Source organism: Octopus sinensis, linkage group LG26, assembly GCF_006345805.1.
Source record: "Octopus sinensis linkage group LG26, ASM634580v1, whole genome shotgun sequence".
NCBI lineage: Eukaryota > Metazoa > Mollusca > Cephalopoda > Octopoda > Octopodidae > Octopus > Octopus sinensis.
In genome coordinates this window covers 2,775,308-2,801,688 of record NC_043022.1, presented here as the reverse complement: position 1 = coordinate 2,801,688, position 26,381 = coordinate 2,775,308, and the positions used below count along the sequence as shown (strand labels likewise).

At 40.7% G+C, this 26,381-nt stretch overlaps 1 protein-coding gene across 7 annotated transcripts in view; it reads right to left on the bottom strand.

Annotated features, from left to right (window-relative positions):
- The window catches only part of LOC115224738 (myotubularin-related protein 3), a 288,784-nt gene that overhangs the window by 32,252 nt on the left and 230,151 nt on the right, over positions 1-26,381 (bottom strand). For all 7 annotated transcript variants that reach the window (XM_029795619.2, XM_029795624.2, XM_029795620.2 and 4 more), the window contains 9 exons: positions 25,305-25,418; positions 23,358-23,545; positions 23,086-23,208; positions 21,288-21,399; positions 18,612-18,807; positions 17,597-17,782; positions 16,049-16,219; positions 12,487-13,626; positions 5,941-6,186 (listed from right to left, as the gene is read on the bottom strand). In XM_029795619.2, coding sequence (XP_029651479.1) covers positions 5,941-6,186; positions 12,487-13,626; positions 16,049-16,219; positions 17,597-17,782; positions 18,612-18,807; positions 21,288-21,399; positions 23,086-23,208; positions 23,358-23,545; positions 25,305-25,418 — 2,476 coding nt within the window. The remainder of the gene's footprint in view (positions 1-5,940; positions 6,187-12,486; positions 13,627-16,048; positions 16,220-17,596; positions 17,783-18,611; positions 18,808-21,287; positions 21,400-23,085; positions 23,209-23,357; positions 23,546-25,304; positions 25,419-26,381) is intronic.

Sequence of the window (26,381 nt, the reverse complement as noted above, 5' to 3'; positions counted from 1 at the left end):
ATGAGCTATAAAATCTTGTAAGATCTTAGTAAAGTCAAATGGTCCTAGCTTGAGAGAGTGAGAGCGAGTGAGTGAGAGAGAGTGTGTGTGTGTGTATGCACGTACACACACACACACAGGGCTGGAGTGGTTTTATAGCTGTAGTTTGTGGCATCTATCTCAAGTTAGGTGGAGCCTACTTAACGAGTGTTAAGTGTTTCAGATATCAACACAAAGAGAGAGACAGACAGCTATAGGATATCATCAACCACAAGCCTCTCTGAATGGCCATTAAACATAGACCACTTGACAATTGGCCACCAACACACACACACACACACACACACACACACACACACACACACATTTATACATACAAGGGGCTGTTGAAAAGTTCCTGGCTTTGGACGAAAGAAAATATAGGATGAGGATCAGTTAATTATGATTTTATTCAACTTATTCCCCTCTCAGATTCACATACTTATTGCTGTGGCCCTGGAAAAAGAATTCAGAAGGTTGAGCCTCCAACCAGGCCTTTCGCGATACCCTTAAAACCAGGGAGCGGAACAGATTCTTATCATGCATTGTATCTCCTCCTCCGACCACTCAAAAACCCTTCTGTTCCCTGGTCTTTTGCATATACCCCCATAAGAACACTCAGTAAGAAATTCCCGTTATGAAAACGCAGGACTTGTGAACCTTTTTAGAAATTTATTTTCCCTGATGAAAGAGGTGGTGTCCAAAAATGGATGTAAGGATCTTTTATATGACTGGACAACCAGACCCCCAGAAACGGCTGTAGGATTATCAACCAGATTAGTAACACAGAAAATTTTTTATCTTATAGACTCTTAACTCTTTTTATGACTTCATTTTATATGTATTTATTTATTTTTGCAATATATTTTTGAAGCACCAATCAATAATCGTGGCCATTGCCAGCCTCCCCTGGCACATAAAAAGCACCCACTACACTGATGGAGTGGTTGGCGTTAGGAAGGGCATCCAGCTGTAGAAACTCTGCCAGATCAGACTGGAGCCTGGTGCAGCCTCCTGGCTTCCCAGACCCCAGTTGAACTGTCCAACCCATGCTAGCATGGAAAACAGATGTTAAACGATGATGATGATGATGATGATATATATTTATATATTTTTTATATATCAATATATTTTTAATATGTTCGATGTATTGAATATACTTTTGGAGAAATTCATGCATATTGGGTCTGGGACTGAATAAATATAAATGTGTATCATCATCATCATCATCGTTTAACGTCCGTTTTCCGCGCTAGCACGGGTTGGACGGTTCGACCGGGGTCTGGGAAGCCAGGGGCTGCTCCAGGCTCCAGTCTGATCTGGCAGAGTTTCTACGGCTGGATGCCCTTCCTAACGCCAACCACTCCGCGAGTGTAGTGGGTGCTTTTTACGTGCCAAATCAGACTGGAGCCTCCTGGTTTCCCAGACCCTGGTCAAACCGTCCAACCCATGCTAGCATGGAAAACAAATGTTAAACGATGATGATGATGATATATATTTATATATTTTTTATATATCAATATATTTTTAATATGTAAATTTGATTTGCCTCAATCTGATTCCTACTTTATATATATAACCTCTTTTCACCAAATGGAATCACAGTAAAGACGGGTTAAATAATTGAAACAATAAAAACAAATTGACATATTTTCAAGCATCAAAAACTCAAGAGTGTTTGTGTAAAAAATTTAGATCAACTCACAACAGTTTCAGTCTAAAAACCCAACACCACTCACCGAAAGATGTAGGATGTTTGTCTGTCTGCTATAGCAACAGCACAACATCCTTGATCATTAAAAGATCATCTCATAGTCTTAAGTGGATTTAAAGAAGGATTATAAAAAAAACAAAAGAGGATGTCAACTTGAAATTGTGTAGCGTCTGTAAGTTATTAGCACAGTGGTTCCTTGTCGAAAACAATCCATAAACAATCTAGAGGAGGAGGGAGTTCAACCTTTATTTGTTTATCCCGGCTAATCTGAGGGGTCTGGGGGACTGGGTTTGTTTCAACGGGTTTTGAAAATAAAGACTTTAGTAAAATAACTGTCATTATTAACCCTTTCGTTACTGATTTATTTTGAGATACTCTGTGTTTCTTTCAATTATTTTAAATATAACAAAGAATTTAGTAAAATAATTCAATTATTATTAAGCTAGTATTAAGAACATAAATTGCAACTAAGGTTTGGTGGAAGATTTTAATTCAAAACTTATGAAAACAAGACATTTATACTACAGTGTCAGAGCCGGTTTTGGCCGGGTTGGTAACGAAAGGGTTAAGCTGGTGTCTGGGACATAAAATAAGAATTTGTGATGGAAGGTTCGGATCACTTTAACTCTTTTGTTGCCATATTGTTCTTTAAACACGGTGCTTTCGTTTGAATGTATTTTGAAAATAACAGAGAGTCTTTGTCAGTGTTAATCTGGCATTTGTAACACAAATTAACATGGAAGGTTTTAATTTAGACCATTTTATCCATTTTGTTATCAAATCATCATCATCGTTTAACGTCCGTTCTCCATGCTAGCATGGGTTGGATGGTTCGACCGGGGATCTGGGAAGCCAGAAGGCTGCACCAGGCTCCAGTCTTATCTGGCAATGTTTCTACGGCTGGATGCCCTTCCTAACGCCAACCACTCCGTGAGTGTAGTGGGTGCTTTTTACGTGGCACCTGCACAGGTGCCAGGCGAGGCTGGCAACGGCCACAATATCAGTTGAAATATACTGCTTTTGTTTCAATTAATTTTGAGAATAACGAAGAATTTGTCATTATTAATCTGGTGTTTGTAACATAAATTAACACAGAATTTTGGTGGAAGGTTTTAATTTAGACCACTTTAGAACAAAGTTTGTATTATAGAACCAAGGGCAGTTTCAGGAAGGTTGGTCTCAAAAGAGTTAAGGCTGAAAGGGCCAGGATGTTGTTGTGATGATTAAAAAAGGAAAAGGGAAGGACGGACAAATTGCTATTATTATTATTATTATTATCATAATGTTTAACATCCATTTTTGCATGATTGCATGGGTCAGATGAGAGCCAGATGTCCTTCCTGTTAACTGGTTTCCCTACCTAATCAATCGAAACCTGAACAACATCAAGGCCAGACAGGTTCTCACAGAAGACTAGAACAGACAAGTGTCATGTGGCTGTGTTGTGAGAAGTTTGTTCCCGATAACTAGAAGGTACTCCAGCTGTGACCATCCTGTTTTACTACATTATCCAATCCACTGTGTCCTATTTTTTGAAGGAGAAGGGATGAAGAATCTCTTTATATGCAAAGACCACATTGAATTAAATATCACAAGAAAACATTAACCACCCTCCAAAAACAAAAAAAGAAAAAGTAAAATACAAAAAAAAAAAAAAGTGACCTTCGAAGAAACAAAACTATCAACTGACCTTTTTTAAATGAATTTTAGATCATTAAAATAACCATGTTTCTGGGTAATTAACAATATCACAATAATTATGATACTAGATATAATTAGCATTGCAATAAATTATAATTGTAATTAAAAAAAGAAAAAAATACTATATTGTAATTAACATCACATTGATTATAATATATGTAATTAAGGTAGGAACCTGGTGCTGCTCTTCTGCTTGCCAGCTCTGGTCAAACCAACCCATCCATGCCAGCATGGAAAATGGACAGTAAAGGACGATGACGACGACGCTGATTGCAATAATAGTTATATTGTCTAATCAATGAATATTTTTTTATAACACAAACCCTAAACTTTTCCCAGCACTCCACTGGTATTTATTTCACTGACCCTGAAAGGATGAAAAGCAAAGTTGACCTCAGCAGAAATTGCATTCAGAATGTAAAGACGGACGAAACGACGTCAAGCATTTTGCCTGGAATGCTAACGATTCTGCCAGCCCGCTACCTTAATAACAATAGCAATAATAATCCTTTCTTCTATAGACATAAGGCCTGGAATTTGGGGGAGGGGGGTAAGTCGATTACATCGACCCCCAGTGTTTCACTGGTATTTATTTTTTCGACACTGAAAGGCTGAAAGGCAAAGTCGACATCGGCGGAATTTGAACTCAGAACGTAAAGACCGACAATATGACACTAAGCATTTTACCCAGTGTGCTAACAATTCTGCTAGCTCACTACCTTAATAATAATAATAATGCTTGTCAGTTGTTTGACCTTAACCTATTGAGCATGTCCCTTAGTGGCTGACGATATGTGCATCTCTGATCACAAGCAGAAGTAGTGGGGGAGCATCAGAGCAATGTGTTGAGAGGGATTCTTTGGGGTTTGAATAATTCACCTCTGGAAACATGGGTGGTTCTTTCAACATCCTTAAACAACCCTTATTCAGGGACCTTTCGAGTGGGATGAGTTACTCGACATGAAGAAAATTCTAACTGGGCCCCACCTGCAAGGTCATGTGCTGTTTATCTTGATATGAGATCACCATGTTGCGCACATATGGTTGTGATGCATGTGCCTGGTGTACCCTTATCAGACAGGTAGTCATGATGGGTAGACTAGGCTTCGTATATTTTACCCCAGTGTCACTTTGATGGCATGCACTGCTCTCTCACTCAATAATAATAATAATAATAATAATAATAATCCTTTCTACTAAAAGCCACAAGGCCTGAAATTTTGGGGGAGGGGACTAGTTGATTACATCGACCCCAGTGCGTAACTGGTACTTATTTTATCGACCTTGAAAGGATGAAAGGCAAAGTCGACCTCAGTGGAATTTGAACTCAGAACATGGTGGCAGACGAAATATCGCAAAGCATTTTGTTTGGCTTGCTAATGAATCTGCTAGCTTGCCGCATTAATAATAATAATAACAGTTCCAAATTTTGGCACAAAACCAGCAATTTCGGGGGTGAGGGCAATTGACCCCAGTGCTCAACTGGTACTTATTTTATCAATCTTGAAACCTCGGCGCAGTTTGAACTCGGAACACAAAAACCGGATGAAATTCCACCAAGAATTTTGTCCAGTATGCTGATGATTCTGCCAGCTTTGCTACTTTAATAACGATAATGGTAACGATTTCAAATTTTTGCCACAAGGGCAGCTTGGGAGAAGGGATTAAGTCAATTATAACGACCCCAGTGCGTAATTGGTACATATTTAATCGACCCCGAAAGAATGAAAGGCAAAGTCGACCTTGGTGGAATTTGAACTCAGAACATTCAAATGGATGAAATACTTTTAAGCATTTCACCCGGCACGCTAATGATTTAGTCAGCTCACTGTCATCATCATCATCATCATCATCGTTTAACGTCTGTTCTCCATGCTGGCATGGGTTGGATGGTTCGACCGGGGATCTGGGAAGTCAGAAGGCTGCACCAGGCTCCAATCTGATCTGGCAGTGTTTCTACAGCTGGATGCCATTCCTAACGCCAACCACTCCGTGAGTGTAGTGGGTGCTTTTTATGTGCCACCTGCACTGGTGCCAGGCGAGGCTGGCATCGGCCACGGTTGGATTGGTGCATTTTACGTGCCACCTGCACGGAAGCCAGTTGAGGCGGCACTGGCTTCGGCCACGATTCTAATAATAATAATAATAATGATAATAATAATAATGATACTTTCTACTTTAGGCACAAGACCTGAAATTTGGGAGGAGGGGACTAGTCAACTACATAGACCCTAGGACTCAACTGGTACTTATATTATTGACCTCGAAAGGATGAAATGCAAAGTCAATCTTGGCAGAGTTTGAACTCAGAACGTAAAGGCAGATGACACTCTGCTAAGCGTTTCGTCCGGTGTGCTAATGATTCTGCCAGCTTGCCGCCTTTAATTTGGAGAATAATTCATTTCAAACTTCTAAAACTTGAAACAGTTTAACAAACAAAATAAAACAAAATAAAACTGAAATAAAATAATTTGAAAAAAGAAGAGAAAAAAAGCAGTATATCTTACGAGTTCATCTTTATCGGATATTTGCCGAACGGTGCCGTTGAAGGCCGACGCTTGATATAATGTCGCTAATTGCTCCAGATGCCGCTTCTGTATTTCAATTGTTTGGTGATAATCTGAACGGATCTCGTTCACTCTCTGTTGAACTGTGTCAGGGTGGGTGGTCAAACCATCTGGATCCAGGTGTCTTGTTACATTAAAGCTTGTCTGGTTTTGGGCTGTGCTACACTGTTTCAATAATGGTTGGACCTGTAACAAAATGAAACAAAGAAAAAAAAAAGAAAGAAGAAAGACCCTTGGGTTAATAAATTAACATACGGAAACATGACTCCAGCCACAAAACAGCATGAATTAATTAAAGACAAAATTAACTAATCGTTTAGCATTCAGATTACTCTGTAAAATAAAATGTTTATTTAGTTACACATTTTAAAATTAATCATGCATTATTTCATAGCTTTGAGATTTCAATGATGTGATTGTTTATTTTTAGACTGACATTGTAGGGTAGGTGTGAGAGGCAGGATCTGGCCAATTTAAATGCTAAAGAATGAACTCTTTAGCATTCAGATTACTCTGCCAAATATTATATTTATTTAGTCACATTGTTTTTTAATTAAATCATGCGTTATTATCTCATCATTTTGGAATTTCAATGATGTGATTGTCTATCTTTAGAATGACATTGTAGGGTAGGTGTGAGAGTCTGGATCTGGCTGGTTTTAAACATAAAACAGGTGGAATAATTGAGCATGATGTAGCCAGTTTAAATGCGAAAGGGTTTAAGATAGAAAGAACAAATTCATCATTCAGAGCAACATGAAATTACTCCAGTGTTTAACACATCCATACCACAGAAGCATATAAGCATCTGAAGGATTTCACAACCGAAAGAAGGGCACAGGTAAACACCTGGGATTCTACACCTGCATCTGTGCAATGCATGTATGTATCATTGCAGTTTGGTACCAATGGATAAGAGATGCTTATAGGCATCTGTAGTATGAATGGAAGTTGAAAATGGACTTGTTCTTTGTAAGCCTAGTACTTATTCTATCGATCTCTTTTGCTGGACCGCTATGTTACAGGGACATAAACATACCAACATCGATTGTCAAATGATGGTGGGGGGACAAACACAGACACACAAACATCATCATCATCGTTTAGCGTCTGCTTTCCATGCTAGCATGGGTTGGACGGTTCAACTGGGGTCTGGGAAGCCAGGAGGTTGCATCAGGCCCAGTCTGATCTGGCAATGTTTCTATGGCTGGATGCCCTTCCTAACGCCAACCACTCCGTGAGTGTAGTGGGTGCTTTTTACATGCCACCCGCACAGGTGCCAGACGGGGCTGGTGAACGGCCATGGACGGATGGTGCTTTTTACATGCCACCAGCACGGAGGCCAGTCGGGGTGGCGCTGGCAACGTATATATATATATATATACATATATACATATGATGGGCTTCTTTCAGTTCCTGTCCTTCAAATCCACTCACAAGGCATTGGTTGGCCCAAGGCTATAGTAGAAGACACTTGCCCAATGTGCCACACAGTGGGACTGAGGACTGAACCTGCAACCATGTGGTCAGGAAGCAAGCTTCTTACCACACAGCCACTCCTGCACCTAATAGTTATGTAATACCATCTTGTTTCGAATTAACCTTGCATTATCTTGTAACGAGATTTCAACGATGTGATTGCTTATTTTCAGAACGATATTGTAGGATAGGAGTAAGGGGTCAGATCTGGCAGGTTTGAACAAGAAGCAGGTAGAATATTTGGGCCAGTTGAATGCTAAAAGGTTATCTTTAGTGTGACTTTTTGGTGCAGGACACTCCTCATCAGAGGTACCCCGTGAAAGGAATGTCAAGTGACCCTTTTCCTTTAGAAACTTGTGGTGGCACCTCAAGCTTTACCAAAGTATATGTGAGTACATACGTATGTATATACAAATGTACATATAGTTCAAATTTACAGAAAAACAAAAGACAAGGATGAGTGAAGGAACAACAAGCAAGTGTATTAGTTTGACACTTGGGAAGAATGGGAAAAGTCATTGATATTTCGAGCCTAGGCTCTTTGACAGAAAAGGGCGAGACGGAAAAAAAAACATGGAGACAGAATGAAATTTAAAAATGTGTAGGGATTAACAGTTTAATGTATGTACATATATATATATATATATATATATATATAGGCGCAGGAGTGCCTGTGTGGTAAGTAGCTCGCTAACCAACCACATGGTTCCGGGTTCAGTCCCACTGCGTGGCATCTTGGGCAAGTGTCTTCTGCTATAGCCCCGGGCCGACCAATGCCTTGTGAGTGGATTTGGTAGACGGAAACTGAAAGAAGCCTGTCGTATATATGTGTATATATATATATATATATATATATATATATATATATATATATATGTGTATGTGTGAGTTTGTCCCCCTAGCATTGCTTGACAACCGATGCTGGTGTGTTTACATCCCCGTCACTTAGTGTTTCGGCAAAAGAGACCGATAGAATAAGTACTGGACTTACAAAGAATAAGTCCTGGGGTCGATTTGCTCGACTAAAGGTGGTGCTCCAGCATGGCCGCAGTCAAATGACTGAAACAAGTGAAAAAAAAAAAAAAAGAAAAAATATATATATAGGTTTGGTAATGCAAACTGGAAAAACACAACTCAAAATATAAGTATATGTATATATTTTTTTTATCAATATTTAGCAGAAGACTCCAAGGTTGAGAGTTTCATGCATTGCCACAGTTTGGTTAAGTTTCAAAACCTGAAACTCTTGGTCCTTGAGTCACACTGTTGCTTCTACTGAATACTAAAAAAAAATATATATATATATATATACATATATAAATATAAAAATGGAACAGAAACGCAATAGAGGACATTAAAACATTCAGACGACACAAAGGTGGACAAAAAAAACAACAATTAAGACAGGCAAAAAAAAAAGACGGGTCATTCGTGGCTTTCTTTCCTCAGTCAAGTTCCAGAAGTCACGACTGCTTCGGCCAATACATACATACAAAGAAAAGAAATTTTGTATTAAATTTGTAATTAAAGAAAGATGTTTTATATCAAGGTTTGTGAACATTACCATAATACCATGATTGGTTCCAGGTTTCAGAGACTAATTAATTACAGGTTCAGTGCATTTAAGAATGGCAAGAATAAGGGATTATCTGTGCAACAAGGGCAGAACAATTAACACAATCGACTTTTTTTTCCTGTTCAAAAACACCAGTTTCTTTTTCTTGATAATAATAATACTTTGGCAAAAGACATACATATATACGTACATATGTATGTATGGGTATACAGTCTGGAAATTGCTGCTTAAGGTGAAATTACGAGTAGTTAGCGTGAAGCACAACTTTGCAATAACAAAGAACAGTTTCATTCAACAAAGGCGTAGGAGTGGCTGTGTGGTAAGTAGCTTGTTTACTAACCACATGGTTCCGGGTTCAGTCCCACTGCGTGGCACCTTGGGCAAGTGTCTTCTACTATAGCCTCGGGCCGACCAAAGCCTTGTGAGTGGACTTGGTAGACGGAAACTGAAAGAAGCCTGTCGTATATATGTGTATATATATATATATATATATATATATATATATGCGTGTGTGTGTGTTTGTGTTTGTCCCCCTAGCATTGCTTGACAACCGATGCTGGTGTGTTTATGTCCCCGTTACTTAGCGGTTCAACAAAAGAGACCGATAGAATAAGTACTGGGCTTACAAAAGAATAAGTCCCGGGGTTGAGTTGCTTGATTAAAAAAGGCGGTGCTCCAGCATGGCTGCAGTCAAATGACTGAAACAAATAAAAGAGTATAAATGTATTGAGTTCTTTTTCCTCGAGTAGTCCTACTTAGTACACACACACACACAAACCTAGAGGATGTAAAACTTGTGTGTCTCAATAATTTCACCAATAATAATTTTCCTGCCAATTTTACTTTTCCCCAGAGGAGGAAAGTTATAAATACCAAAACACTGGATTTTCCAATACCTTGGCAACTTCACTGTACTCTTATCGGTTTTTTTTTTTTACTACATGTGAGTGCATACATGCATACACTCTCACACACACACATCATTTAATGCCCGTTATCCATGCTCGCAAGGGTTTTACAACTGGGTGCTTTATACGTGGCACTGGCATGGATGCCATACATGTGGCACTGACACTTTATATGTGGCATCAGCAAGCATGAGATGCTTTTCATGTGGCATTGGTATGGGTGCTTTTCATGTGACACATGAAAAGCACCCATGTGCATGGGTGCTTCTCATTTGGCACTAATACACATGAGCCTGCAATACAAGGACCTCTCAACTGAGTGAGAGGAAGTGTGTGTGTGTGCGTGTGTGTGTACACTTCATGTAGGTGTTGTTAAATGCTTTTAGGCTGCAGGATTTCTTCCAGGGAAAGTCCCTTTAACCCTTTTGTTACCATATTTCTGTTGTTGAAGTGCTCTGTGTTTCAATTAATTTTAAATATAACAAAGAATTTAGTAAATTAACTTAGATATAGGCGCAGGAGTGGCTGTGTGGTAAGTACCTTGCTTACCAACCACATGGTTCTGGGTTCAGTCCCACTGCGTGGCATCTTGGGCAAGTGTCTTCTACTATAGCCTCGGGCCAACCAAAGCCTTGTGAGTGGATTTGGTAGACGGAAACTGAAAGAAGCCTGTCGTATATATGTATATATGTGTGTATGTTTGTGTCTGTGTTTGTCCCCCTAGCATTGCTTGACAACCGATGCTGGTGTGCTTACATCCCCTTCACTTAGCGGTTCGGCAAAAGAGACCGATAGAATAAGTACTGGGCTTGCAAAGAATGGGTCCTGGGGTCGATTTGCTCGACTAAAGGCGGTGCTCCAGCATGGCCGCAGTCAAATGACTGAAACAAGTAAGAAGAGTAAAGAGTATATTGTTAAGCTAGTGTTAGGAACATAAATTGTGACTAAGGTTTAGTGGAAGATTTTAATTCAGAACTTTTGGAAACAAGACATTTGTACTACAGAGACAGAGGTGGTTTCAGCCGGGTTGGTAACGAAAGGGTTAAGGAGCGTTACAGACACTAAGTGACTCAAACTCCATTGTAGGAGTTAACCCGTTGCCTGTCTAAAGCATTTTTACAAGTTTCTCCTTAATGCCTATGCTTGTTTTCAGGTTTTTAGTTAGTCAGTGTTACGTACATTCTGAGTAATACAAAGCTTTCCTTTCATATGACCCAAGTTACTCTGGTGGTTGAGAAATAAAATGAGAATGTGTATCCTATATGACACACGGACACTGGGGAAATATAAGCTGTGTATATCACACGTGAGAGGAAAGGACAAGCAAAGAGTTAAGCACAGCTATTTCTGTGGACAGAACAATGTTCTAGCACTGATGTACAATGTAATAAACTGATGGTCAACATTTATAGCAATGGTTCACAACCAGGGTTCATATGACCCTTGGGGGCCCCAAATAAGATTTTGTTGTTAAAATTGATCTCTAGCAGAGAGAGAGAGAGAGAGAGAGAGAGAGAGTATACATGATAATAGAGAGAGGTAAAATAATAAACCTTTCTACTAAAGGCACAAGCCTGAAATTCTGGGAGAGAGAGGACCAGTGTTTCACTGGTACTTCATTTATCAACCCTGAAAGGATGAAAGGCAAAGCTGACCTCGGCAGAATTTGAACTCAGAATGTAAGGACAGGCAAAATGCCATAAGCATTGTTATCCAGCAGGATAACAAATCTGCCAGTTTGCTGCTTTAATAATAAAAATGGTTTCAAATTTTGCCACAAGGGCAGCCATTTCGGGGGAGAGGACCACAGTGTTCATCTGACACTTATCGACCCCGATAGGATGAAAAGCGAAGACGACCTTGATGGAATTTGAACTCAGAACATAGTGACGGGCAAAATACCGCTAAGCATTTAGTCCAGCACTAACTATTCTGCCAGCTCGCCACCTTAATAATAATAATAATAATAATAATAATAATAATAATAATGATTTCAAATTTTTGCCACAAGAGCAGCTTGGAGGAGGGTATTAAGTCAATTACATTGATCCCAGTACATAACTGGTACTTATTTAATCGACCCTGAAAGGATGAATGGCAAAGTCGATCTCAGCAGAATTTGAACTCAGAATGCAGTGGCAGACAAAATATCACCAAGCACTTTGCCTGGCATGCTGACGATTCTGCCAGCTTCCTGCCTTAATAATAATAATTACCATTTCTACTCCAGGCACAAAGGACTTGAAATTTTTTTTGGTGGGGTGGGGAAGGGGGCTAGTCGATTACATCAGCCCTAGTGTGTAACTGGTACTTATTTCATCAGCCTCAAAAGGATGAAAGGCAAAGTCGACCTTGGTGAAATTTGAACTCGGAATGCAGCGGCAGACGAAATACTGCTAAGCATTTCGCCTGGCGTGCTAACGATTCTGCCAGCTCACCGCATTAATAATAATAATAATAATAAATAAATAAATAAATAAATAAATTAGAAGCTTGTAGTTAAATATGTAGGGTGTTCCTTACCTTACTTTCAGCAGCAGGTGTCACGGGGGTGAGTGCTCTTTTCAGACACTGTGCCATGGGTATATTTGGTGTGCTGGGACAAGATTTTGTCTTGGAGATATTCATTTTACTTTCAAACAAGTAGTTGAACTTTAGAGATGAGCGGGGGATAGACCGGTATTCAGTCTCGGCCGGGGAGACAGCCGGCGGCACTGCCGTAGAAGAAGAAGAGTCGCCACCATTGGCGTCTATCCGGGAGTCGCTAATATCACTAGTGCTTGTACTAATACTGGAGTAAATTTGTAAAGTCCTTTCCTCGTTACATTTTGCGCTATAGTCGTCTTCTTCACTACTACTGCTACTACTGCTGCTGCTGCTGCTGCTATTGCTACTACTACTAGAATTTTGGTGCTCGATGTTGCCGTTCATGTAAACATTGGCCGGCAAGTTAGCTGTGCTCGACGACGATGACGATGACGTTTTAGCAGTACAGGTATTTCTGAAATTAGTTAATTTATTAAGAGGTTCATCTACAATGGGAGCTATAGAATTGCTAAATGTTTCATTGACGGAGACCTGGGAAGATTTGTTCAAAGTCCTATGTGGTTTACTGCTGACAGATGTAATAAAAGAAGGGAGCGAGGAATTGCCGTTTACCTCACTGTTTGTAAGGTTTGTCAAGATGTCACCGTTGAGAAGTTCCTCTCCGAATTTTATCTGATACTCCATTTCTGTGTTCCCCTCTTCAATGTTATCCGCTGGTTCGCTGTCGGGCGTCGAAGCGCAGTGGTTACCGTTGAACAGTTCCTGGGGAGGGCTCGCACTGGTTTCTTCCAATAAATGATTGCTGTTCACGTTTATTAGACTGTACACGCTGTTGCTGCATTCTTTGGCTGGGAACATTGCCTGCTCGTGATTGTCGACGGCAATGTTCGGGTCGCTCAGCCTTCTGCTGAAGTACGCTGGGTGCTCCACACCGACCAGGTCGTCGTAGGAGCGCGTCTTGCCCAAGTTGTTGTGGTCGACTTTATGCTCGTCGAGGAAATGGTCACTGGCGTTTGCACCGACAATGTCGTCTGAACTGGTGGAGAAGGAATTGTTGGAGAGAAAAACGTGTGTCCATAGTGTTAGGTTGAGAACATGGCATGATGGATAGAGAACCTGTAAGAGAAGTGTATTTGGAAAGAGAAAAAAGAGAAAAAAAAAAAGAGGTAATTTATGAGTGAAAGAAACAAATTATTTCATGAAGTAAACATCATTAATTAATTAATTAATTATATTGGCAAAACACCAGAAATCTGTATGAAATTGATCAAGCTGATTAAAATATTCTTTCTACTGTAAGCACAGTGGAAGGGACTAGTTGATTAGATTGACCCCAGTGCGAAACTGGTACTTTATTTTATCAACCCCGAAAGGATGAAAGGCAAAGCTGACCTAAATGTTATTTGGATTCAGAACATAAACCCCGAAGAAAAGTCCCTAAGCATTTTGTCTGGCATGTTGAGGACCTTGTCAGCTTGCCACCTTTGTCAGGTGTGCTAACAATTCTTTTAGCTTGCCACCTTAATAACAATAATGATAATAATCTTTTTCTACACAAGGGTCGACGTTTTGTGGGGAAGGGGTCAGCTGATTACAGGGACCTCAGCGCCCGACTAGTTCTTTATTTTAACAACCCGGGGAAAAAGATAAAAGGCAAAGTTAATCTTTGTGGTGTTTGAAATCAGAATGTAAAGACGGACGGAATTCTACCAAGTATTTGGTTCAAAAGGCTAACAATTCTGCCAGCTCAACACCTTATCATCATCATCATTTGGCATCTGCTTTCCATGCTGGCATGGGTTGGATGGTCTGACTGAAAACTGGTAAGCTGGAGAGCTGCACCAGGCCCCAATCTGATTTGGCATGGTTTCTGCAACTGGATGCCCTTCCTAATACCAACCACATATATTTCTTTACTACCCACAAGGGGCTAAACAAGGACAGACATAGGTATTAAGTCGATTACATCGACCCCAGTGCGTAACTGGTACTTAATTTATCGACCCCGAAAGGATGAAAGGCAAAGTCGACCTCGGCAGAATTTGAACTCAGAACGTAACGGCAGACGAAATACGGCTACGCATTTCCCTCAGCGTGCTAACGCTTCAGCCAACTCGCCCTTCCTAATACCAACCACACGAAGAACATAGTGGGTGCTTTTTATGTGCCACCAGCATGGGTGGTGCCATTGATGTGACACTGGTTACACTTTCACTTTTAAAATATTAAAATTACTCTAGTAACACATTTCTTGGTATCTATTAATCACAAAGTATTTGCAAATAAACTCAACAACATTTGAGATTTTATCTGAGGGATTGTCGCACGTTGGACCTAAATACTACTAGGTATTTAACAAGGTAATCTACAACTTCAGCCATTTTACCAATCTGAAACAGAATCAACATCATCATCATCATCATTTAAGGTCAACTTTTCCAGCCTTGCATGGGTCAGACAGATTTTGTTGAGGCAAATTTTTCAACAGCTGGATGCCCTGCCTGCTGCCAACCACCACCTACGGTATTCAGCTCATGACTGTAAGGACATGAGTTCAATTCCTGGTGGCATGCTGGGCCCTTGAGCAAGACACTTTATTTCATGCTGCTCTGCTCCACTCATCTGGCAAAAATAAGTTGTACCAGTAATTCAAAGGGGACCAGCCTTGTCACATTCTGTGTCAAGCTGAATCACCCTGAGAACTACATTAAGGGTACATGTGTCTGTGGAGCGCTCAGCCACTTGCACGTTAATTTCACGAGCAGGCTGTTCTGTTGCCACAACTGATGGAGGGCCGGTTATTTCTCCAGATGTGTTTTTTCATGAAAGAGAGGAAACAAGCAGCATCGGTTGGGTGATGATGATGATGATGCTTGTTCACATACATGATGTCAAGAGTGGGGCAGAGGGGGTGGGGATACACGATGATGAGGATGGGGAAGTGAGGAGGGAGAAGGAGATGACTGACAGTGCAGAATGATGATGATGCAGTTGACGGAAGTGAGGGGGGAGAGAGGAGAGAGAGAGAGAGAGAGACAGATAGAGAGAAAGAGAGATAGAGAGAATAGAGACAGATAGAGAGAAATAGAGAGAAAGAGAAATAGAGAAAGAGAGATAGAAAGATAGAGAGAAAGAGAGATAGAGAGAAAGAGAGAAGAGAGAGAGAGATAGAGAAGAAAGAAAAAAGAAAAATAGAGAGAAAGAGAAATAGAGAAAGAGAGAGAGATAGAGAGAAAGAAAAATAGAGAGAAAGAGAGATAGAAAGAGAGAAAGAGATAGAGAGAGAGAGAGGGAGAGAGAGAAAGAGAGATAGAGAGAGGGATAGACAGAAAGAGAGATAGAGAGAAAGAGAGAGAAAAAGAGATAGAGAGAGAGAGAGAAAGAAAGAGGATATAATGTTGGGTTGGCAATAGGAGTAGGTGGAGGAAGGGAGAGTGAAGCTGGTGTAGTGCATGAGGATGGGTGGGGGGGGGGAAGCCATCGGATTAAACTGGATTTGAAAAAAACAAAAAGACAAGCACACAGTAATTGGCAGTACCTGATCTGTTGAAGGGTTATACAAGGAGTTGGTGAACCTTTTGTTGCCAGGCAACAGGAGGGACCAAACAGAAGCTGTTTTGGTTTTCAACTTGGCTTTCTTGCGCTCATTGGCGTTATTGCATAAGAATGTCCCAAAGAGTCGGGAGTAGGTATGCTGGACTAATTTTATCTGAAAAACCAAAAAAAAAAGTTAGATAAAAAATAAGAGTTCAATATGTGAATATTGTTAATATTGAACACAAATCAATAGATAAATTGCAAGTATTCAATGAGATCAAAAGAAAGATTTTTGAGCTGGTTTATTAAATGTACAGCGTGGCTGATGCCAGCGCCACCTCGACTGGCTTCTGTGCCGGTGGCATGTAAAAAGCACCATCCGAATCGTGGCTGAAGCCAGTGCCGCCTCGACTGGCCCCCGTGCCGGTGGCACGTAAAATGCACCAATCCGACCGTTGCCGATGCCAGCCTCGCCTGGCACCTGTGCAGGTGGCATGTAAAAAGCACCCACTACACTCACGGAGTGGTTGGCGTTAGGAAGGGCATCCAGCTGTAGAAACATTGCCAGATAAGACCGGAGCCTGGTGCTAGCATGGATTGGATGATTTGACTGAGGACTGGCAAACCAGATGGCTGCACCAGGCTCCAGTCTGATCTGGCAGAGTTTCTACAGCTGGATGCCCTTCCTAACGCCAACCACTCCGAGAGTGTAGTGGGTGCTTTTATGAATTCAGTGTGCACATGCACAGTGTGTGTTCATACTTCCTTTTCTGGTTCCTATTCAAACCTGTTTACAGATTACAACCATCTCATGAACCTGCGTTCATGAGGAGTGATTTGTGCTCCAATGGATGTGAAAAAGACAGTTTGTTAATGGCATACTGTCTTCACTGTTTATACATCTTTAACTAGCTGTCAATTAGGTACCAGAGTGGGTTTTGAGACATAGCCCTTTTGATACTAAGCTGCTTGAGACCAACCCTGGTTCTATGATGTAAACTTAAGCACCAGGAATTTTGGAAAAAAATGCATCACAAACTCAGCACAGGCCCAAAACCTGTAGAATCTAAAACGTGCTATTTCAGTAGAATAGACTGGACTTCATAACATCAAACATCTGCTTTCCATGCCGGAACCACACAAAAGCCCCCAGCACACTCTGTAAGGTTGGTCAAGAAGGATGTCTAGCCGTAAAAACCACGCGAAATGAAACTGGAGTCTGGTGCAGCCCCCCCCCCCAGCTTGCCAGCATGGACAACAAACGTTAAGTAACAACCTTTAACACGCTTTAGGTGCATCGTGGTGCCATACGAGTTTGTTCCTCCTGTAGTTGCAGGCACACTGTGTTGCCAAGAGAGGGGAGAAAACTTGTGTGATCATATGATGCACCTACAGAGTGCTAAAGGTTAAGTCATCAGAGGTCTTTTGGTGATGACATCAAGGAGACAAGATCTAATTCAGTGGCCATCCTATAACTGCTTATAGTACCCAGTCCTAAGTTTGCATAAAAGGGTGGCATGTGTGTGTGTGTGTACCTTAATGAACTTACCAGAAAGGCTTCAGAGAATTCAAAAGCACATGGGAACTGACGATATATCTGGTGTACACAGTCCAACCATTGTAAGAAGACCGGGCAACGTTCATTGGAATCACCGTTGTTGACATCATGACCACACCGGTCAGCAAACTTGTGGCCAAACTGTAGCCATTCTCTTTCGACGAGAACATAGAATCCCTGGAAATTAAAGAGAGAGAGAGAGAGAGAGAGATATCAATGATTATGATCAGATTGTAAAACAGCAAAGAACTACAAAAATATATATTTAAAGATGAATAGGTGCAGGTGTGGCTGTGTGGTAAGAAGCTTGCTTCCCAACCGCTTGGTTCCAGGTTCAGTCCCACTGCATCGCACCTTGTGCAAATGTCTTCCACAATAGCCTCGAGCTGACCAAATCCTTGTTAGGGGATTTGGTAGGCGGAAACTGAAGAGAGGCCTGTTTTATATATGTATATATATGTATAGGTGCAGGTGTGGCTGTGTGGTAAGAAGATTGCTTCCCAACCACATGGTTCCAGGTTCAGTCCCACTGGATGGCACCTTGGGCAAGTGACTTCCACTATAGTCTCAGGCTGACCAAAGACTTGTAAGTAGATTTGGTAGACGGAAACTGAAAGAAGCCCATCATATATATACACACACACACACATGTATATGTGTGCATGCGTATTTGTGCAAGTGCATGCACGTGTGTTTGTGTCAGTGTTTGTTCTCCCCACCACTGCTTGACAACCTGTGTTGGTCTGTTTATATCCCCATAACTTAGCCATTCAGAAAAAGAGACTGATAAAATAAGTACCAGGCTATCAGGCTTAATAAAAAACAAACAAAAAAAAAACTAAAATACTGGGTTCAATTTGTCTGAGCAAATTTCTTCAAGGTGGTGACCCAGCATGACTGTGGTCTAAGGAGTGGAACAAGAAATTGAAAGAAATTGATTAACGGTCACTTAGAATCCCTACAGTCAGGGATGAACCGGTTTAGGGTACGAGGAGGTTTTACTTACATAGGAAGTTCTGTAGTATGGATCCAAAAGCAATTCTGCCAAGGCCACGATTTGAGGGGTCCTATCCCAGCCGTCGGAGCAGTGCACCAAAACTGGTCGACCTTCTTTGTGGATTGCACTAGCAACGACACAGGCAGCTTTCAGCAGATTAGCAATATGGTGAAGCCACTTGGTATTTTCAAGCCCAGACAGCCAGCTACAAAAGTAAAAGAAAAACATAAGTACATAAAAAGCACCCACTACACTCACGGAGTGGTTGGCGTTAGGAAGGGCATCCAGCTGTAGAAACACTGCCAGATCAGACTGGGCCTGATGCAGCCTTTGGGCTTCCCAGACCCCAGTTGAACCGTCCAACCCATGCTAGCATGGAAAGCGGACATTAAACGATGATGATGATGATGATGATTATAAGAGTTGAGAAGGTTTACGACAAGCCTGGCCAACTCGAATTACATTGAGGGCCATTTTAACCTTTTCAATACCAACCTGGCTCTCTAGTACAAATATCTAATTTTCATAAGTCTTGAATTAAAATCTTCCACCAGACCTTAATCACAATTTATGTTCTTAACACCAGCTTAATGATAACCAAGTTATTTTACTAAATTCTTTGTTATATTTAAAATTAATTGAAAGGAAGACAGAGAATCTCAACAGAAATATGGTAACAAATGTCTTGTTTTCATAAGTTTTGAATTAAAATCTTCCACCAGACCTTAATCACAATTTATGTTCTTAACACCAGCTTAATGATAACCAAGTTATTTTACTAAATTCTTTGTTATATTTAAAATTAATTGAAAGGAAGACAGAGAATCTCAACAGAAATATGGTAACAAATGTCTTGTTTTCATAAGTTTTGAATTAAAATCTTCCACCAAACCTTAATCACAATTTATGTTCTTAACACCAGCTTAATGATAACCAAGTTATTTTACTAAATTCTTTGTTATATTTAAAATTAATTGAAAGGAAGACAGAGAATCTCAACAGAAATATGGTAACAAATGTCTTGTTTTCATAAGTTTTGAATTAAAATCTTCCACCAGACCTTAATCACAATTTATGTTCTTAACACCAGCTTAATGATAACCAAGTTATTTTACTAAACTCTTTGTAATATTTAAAATAATTGGAAGACACACGGAGCATCTCGAAATAAATACAGAAACGAAAGGGTTAATTACGAGGTTTTTTTTGAGGGCTGCTTGTATACTTTATGCACTAATAGTCAAATAGTCAAACTACAGAATCAAGAATTTTCCATACTTTTTACATATTTGTTTAAAATTATAAAAGTGTAGGCCTTTGCTTTATCGTCACTTAAAAATTTTAAATTTATTCTGAAACAAATGTTTTACACAATTTTATTTTGAAATTAAACACAATACTTCAAGAAAGTATCAAGCCAGCTGCAAGATAAAAGTCTGCGAGCCGCAAGCCTCAGGTTGGCCAGCCCTGGTTTAATAAAAAACTAAATAAAAACACCAATCCAAGACCATGAATCACTTCAGAAAGTAAAAAAAAGCACCTAGCACAAACTGCTTAGTGGTTGGCATTAGGAAGGGCATCCAGCCATAGAAACCATGCCACAGGCAGTTGGAGTTAGGACAGTTCCCTGCTAGACAACTCCATGTGAAACTGTCCAACCCATGCCAGCATGGAGAGCAGATGTTAAACAATGGTGATGATGCAAAGGGCATTTATGGACACCCTGTATATATTCTCTTTTACTATCTTTTACTTGTTTCAGTCATTTGACTGCGGCCATGCTGGAGCACCGCCTTTGGTCGAGCAAATCGACCCCCGGGACTTATTCTTTGTAAGCCCAGTACTTATTCTATCGGTCTCTTTTGCCGAACCGCTAAGTGACGGGGACGTAAACAGACCAGCATTGGTTGTCAAGCAATGCTAGGGGGTCAAACACAGACACACACACATACATATATATATATATATATATACATATATACGACGGGCTTCTTTCAGTTTCCATCTACCAAATCCACTCACAAGGCATTGGTCGGCCCAGGACTATAGCAGAAGACACTTGCCCAAGATGCCACGCAGTGGGACTGAACCCAGAACCATGTGGTTGGTTAGCAAGCTACTTACCACACAGCCACTCCTGCGCCTATATCTATATAATATAGAAACTTTCAATATATAAGAAATTGAGATCATAAAGAAAGAAACAAATTAATAAATATTTCCGAACGTGGCCGTAGCCAGTGCCGCATCGCCTGGCCTCCATGCTGGTGGCACATAACAAACACCATATGAATCGTGGCCGTGCCAGCCTCGCCTGGCCTCCGTGATGGTGGCACGTAAAAAACACCATCCGAGCATGGCCGTTCGTCAGCCTCGCCTGGCCTCCGTGCCGGTGGCACGTAAAAAACACCATCCGAGCGTGGCCATTTGCCAGCCTCGTCTGGCACCTGTGCAGGAGGCACATAAAAAGCACCCACTACTACACTCACGGAGTGGTTGGCGTTAGGAAGGGCATCCAGCTGTAGAAACATTTCCAGATCAGACTGGCCTGGTGCAGCCTTCGGGCTTCCCAGACCCCGGTTGAACCGTCCAACCCATGCTAGCATGGAAAGCGGACGTTAAACGACGATGATGATGATGATGATCAGGTACAGAAAACAAGATTAAAATATGAAATAAACTTACTTTGTTTGATCAGGAGATGATCCACACAAAGTCCTAAGGGCACAGAAGCTTTTCCTGATGGAATGTATATTGGCAAGGTTCATGAACTGGATCTCACAATTTGGATAATATTCTGGAGGAAGAGAGAAAGGAAGACATAGAAAAAAGGGGGATTGAAGTGGGGGAAAATGAAACAGGATTGGTTTAGATAAGGGATGTCATATAATAATATTGAGGAGACAACAGGGGGAGACTTGGACAAGGTCAGAAACAAACATTCTTGTTAGACTGTCCAGGAAAGACTGTCCGAATTTTCAAAAACATTTTCTCAAATTCAATATAAGTGTTTTAGATGAAATTATATATATGCTTAATAATTGACGTGTACTCTTTGATAAGTTTTTATTGATTTCTTTCAGAGTATAATTCTGAAGCATAGAAATCCTTAATTTTAAACTGTAAAAAGAAGAAATGTGTTTGATAGATTGTGTGGTGGGGATAAGGGCCTGGAAAATTTAGGAGGTAGAGGATGTCCATCCATCCTTGACGATCAGCATTTGAAAATGATACAGCTTTCTGGAACCTAACCAGAGCATTACATCAGAAGTTTATGCAACTGGAAGAAGTACATGTTCGCTTGAGCAAAATGAGACCTGTTAATCAAAGTGGTCCAATTCTTCTCCATGACAATGCACGACCGTACGTTTCCAGGATGGGATATGAGACTTTACCACCTCCTCCATATTCTCGTGATCTTTCACCCACCGACTACCACTTTTTCAAGCATCTAGACCAGTGGTTTTCAACCAGGGTTCTGCGGAACCTTAGGGTTCCACCAGTACAGTCCAGGGGTTCCGCAAGAATTTACAAAACTGCTAAAATCGGCAGTAATTTTTAATTCTCCTGTGCAGATATGTGTGCATAAGACTATTAAATTATTGCACAGGGGTTCCTCGAGCCAGTGGAATGTTTCCTTGGGGTTTCGCTCCAACAAAAAGTTTGAAAAGCACTGATCTAGACAGTTTTTTAAGGCTAAAAAAACCTTCCGTTCCAAAACTAAGGTCGAAACTGAATTCAAGGATTTCTTGGCATTGAAACCTTTGGATTTTTATTGAAGAGGCATAAAGGACCTTGTTAATTGATGTAAGAAATGCACAGATGTTCAGGGATCATATTTTGAATAATTAAACCTTTGTATACGTTCCCCGATAATAGTTATATTATCAATTTTGGTGGGATCTGGTCAGTTTAAATGCTTAACAGGGTTAATTGAGAAGGTATAAAATAGCAGCAGACAGAGAACATTTAGATAGAATATTACTGAAAACAACAAGAGATGGGTTGGACACCGTGATGCTGATCTGATGTAGGAAACATCAGTCTTTTAGGATTGGAGATTCTGACACATTATCAACCTCATCACCTGATAAACAGGGTAAATTCACCTTAAGAGCAGTGGTTCTCAACTGGGATCCATATGGCCCTCAAAAAAAAAAAAAAAGCCTACCCTCTCCATGCCACCAATCTCATGCAAGAGAAAGGCCGATACAGCTTGGCACCAGTGACATCACAACTCATCCCTACAGCTGTGTGAACAGGAGCAATGTGAAGTAAAGTGTATTGCTCGAGAACATAACACAAAGACCAGCCTAGGAATTGAACTCACAATCTCATGATTGTGAGCCCGACGCTCTAACCACTGAGCCATGCAAGTTCACTTTGACAATTTTGACAGAGAATGAATTTGATGTCTATCTTTAGGTCATTTACAGATAAACAAAATAGAGGAGAGAGTTATTTAAGGGTCCGATCAACATACCTGCACATTCACAGCCACCACCCTTCGCTCGGTTGGCAATAGCTGCACTGTACGATCTAGCATCGATAATCAACATACCAAGAGCATTGGTGGAATTCTCTCTTATACCCATTGTCATCTCATCTGAAATATAAAGAATGGAAAGAAAAGCACATGAAGATTGATGATACGGAAATGCAAGACGTGTGTCACGGGAGAATTCCAAAACAATTTCCAAAACTGCATTATGGAAAATAACAAAAAAAAAAAATGTGAAAACCGTAGAAACTGACCTTTGTCAATGCCTTCTGTGCTTTCAGTAATGTCTGCTTGGGATTGAAACTTACTGTTGGTGCCTGGGTTTCGTGCACAAGCCATGGCAATGGCTTGCAGTAAATTTTCATCTTCTGTTTTTCTCCAGCCGAGCCAGCCAATTTCCGGTTGACTGCTTCGTGAAATAACTGCCCCACTGCGTTGATCTCTGCACACAAGGGGAAAACAACAGCATGTCATAATGGTTGCATTGGTTTAAAGTAATTATTTATCAGGATTTTGCAGACTAAATATATAATGCCAAAAGGGTAAGTTCTAATGGCCACAGTAAATTCTGGTTTTACTGACAAGCAGAATGATCTTCCCAAGAGTCCAGAAGCTGGCTACCCGCATGGTTCTTGGTCTCAAGAATTTGTCTTATGAAGAAAGGCTGAAGACGCTCGACCTTTATTCTCTAGAAAAACGCCGCCGCCGTGGTGATCTCATTCTTGCTCACAACATCATAAGCGGAAAGTGTAACCTCTCGAAGGAGCTATTCTTCACTCCTGCTCCAGAGCATCGGCTGCGGGGTCATTCCGAAAAGCTCTATCCGCAACAATTTCATCTCAATCGAAGGAGAGGGGCTTTCTCCGTCCGGGTTGCGGATCCGTGGAATAAGCTGCCGGACGAGATGGTGAAGATGCCGACGACCGCTCGGTTCAAAGTCTCCCTTGACCACAAGTGGCCTGAACTCTTTACATGAACACCACCCTGTACATAACTCCATGTCCCCCTACATGGCCTTGCTTTTTTGCTTTTTGAGCCAAAAAATTAACTAACTAACTAAACTGTAGTTTTAATCTAGTTTTTTTCTGAAAATTCATTTTTGCAAGATAGAAAGTTCATTTTATTCTAGGATGGAAGTGGATTCCAACCTTCAGCCTCCCAGTCAAATTGTCATCTTGACTGAATCTAACATGGCTGTCCTGGTCACATGACAATAGAAGTTTATTTTACTTTTGTGAATCCTATTTATTGGCTTCAGGGAACATAAAAGGACCTAAGTCGTGGTAGCACAGATTTATTATAATTTTTCAGTTTTTGTCTCCTTTACAAATTCTTGAATAGCAAAGCGGAAGGCTTGGATTCTAGATCTCAGGTATCAGTCGCAGCATCCCCACCCCTCATCATTTAACATCCATGTTCCATGCTGGGATGTTTGTCTATTTCGACATGATTTCTACGGCTGGATGCCCTTCCTAATGCCAACCACTTTACAGAAATGTACTGGGTGCTTCCTACATGGCACCATTACAATTTCCTTCTATTGTGAAATAGGTGTTTGGAACAAAATATTAAAGATTTTTGAATAACAAAGAGGAAGGTTTGGATCCTAGATCTCAGGCGTTAGTGGCAGCATCTCCCTTTTTCCTCCTCCTCATCATTTAACACCCATGTCCCATGCTAGCATATGTTGGATTGACATGATCCAATGTCCTAAGTACATTGGGCTCCAATGTCCTGTTCTGGTAAGGGTTTTTATGGCTGGATGCCCTTCCTAACACCAACCACTTTGTGTATAACAGGTGCATTTTTTTTCTTCCCTTTTTGGTGTTCCTGGCATCTAAAGGGTCGAATGTATGTAATGAAGTCCGCAGAGATAAAAACATTCACACCTGTCTAGGACAGGAGAGAGACAACAACCCCCAGAATGTGTCAAGGTGGGGTGGCAGAGGCAGTGAGCTAGCAGAGATGTTAGCATGCTGGGCAAAATGCTTAGCGGTATTTCATCTGCTGCTACATTCTGAGTTCAAATTCCGCCAAGGTCGACTTTGCCTTTCATCCTTTCGGGGTCGATAAATTAAGTACCAGTTACGCACTGGGGTCGATGTAATCAACTTAATCCCTTTGTCTGTCCTTGTTTGTTCCCTTTATGTTTAGCCCCCTTGTGGGTAATAAAGAAATAAGAATGTGTCAAACTATCTTACCTCCAAACCACAGACGGAATCCTTCGCATGGATCGGAAACTTGCAACATTTTTCAATTCTTCATCCGTGATAATAGCAGGAACGATGTGGACTTCAGGATATGAAGGGCAAATCCTGGACAAAGAAAAACACAAGTAAAGAACAACCCAAAACACAGAAACATCATTAGAAAATACTAATTGCTTGGACATATATCATTGCAGATGCTTTGATTAATAATTAAAATTAATTAATAATTAGTAATATGGTGGTGAGGTGGCAGAATTGTTAGCATGGCAGGCAAAATGCTTAGTGGCATTTCATCTGTCTATGTTCTGAGTTCAAATGCTGCCAAAGGTGAGTCTGCCTTTCATCCTTTCGGGGTCAATAAAATAAGTACCATTTGAGCACTGGGGGTTGATGTAATCAATTTTTCCCCTCCCCTCCCCTGAAATTGCTGTCCTTGTACCAGAATTTGAAATCGAACTGACCAAAGCCTTGTGAGTGGATTTGATAGATGGGAACTAAAGAAGCCCATCATGCATGTGTGTGTGTGTGTGTGTTGTATGTATGTATGTATGGATGGTAGATTCTCCTGTTGTGAACAACAAATAAGGGTTCAGTAAAATAAAGCGGTAATCTTATTCTACGGACACAAATGTGTCTCTTGAGGCCTCTTGGTGCCCTTGCAGACCTTTTGACAAATGGAACAAGTTGAGGACTCAGTTTGCTTGAGTGCTCGTGGATCATTTCTCAATTGTTTTCTTGAGTGGACAGTAAGGCCTGCTTTGCTTTGTGCCACAAAACCACACAATGACAGGTAAGGTCTCCATTTAGAGGAGCAGTGTTTTGCCAGCGTGCCTTCATGCTTGCACAAAGTTGGTCCTGATGTTGGATTTGTTTTTGCTCAAATCTTTGAACTGAGAAGCAGGAGTGGTACCAGGTCCTGTATTCTGAAGCTTTGTTTTCCCAGGAAGAAAAGGGAATGTTGCATCACTTCAGACCGTCATATCATCATCATCATCTATTTCTTTACTACCCACAAGGGGCTAAACACAGAGGGGACGAAGAAGAACAGACAAACGGATTAAATCGATT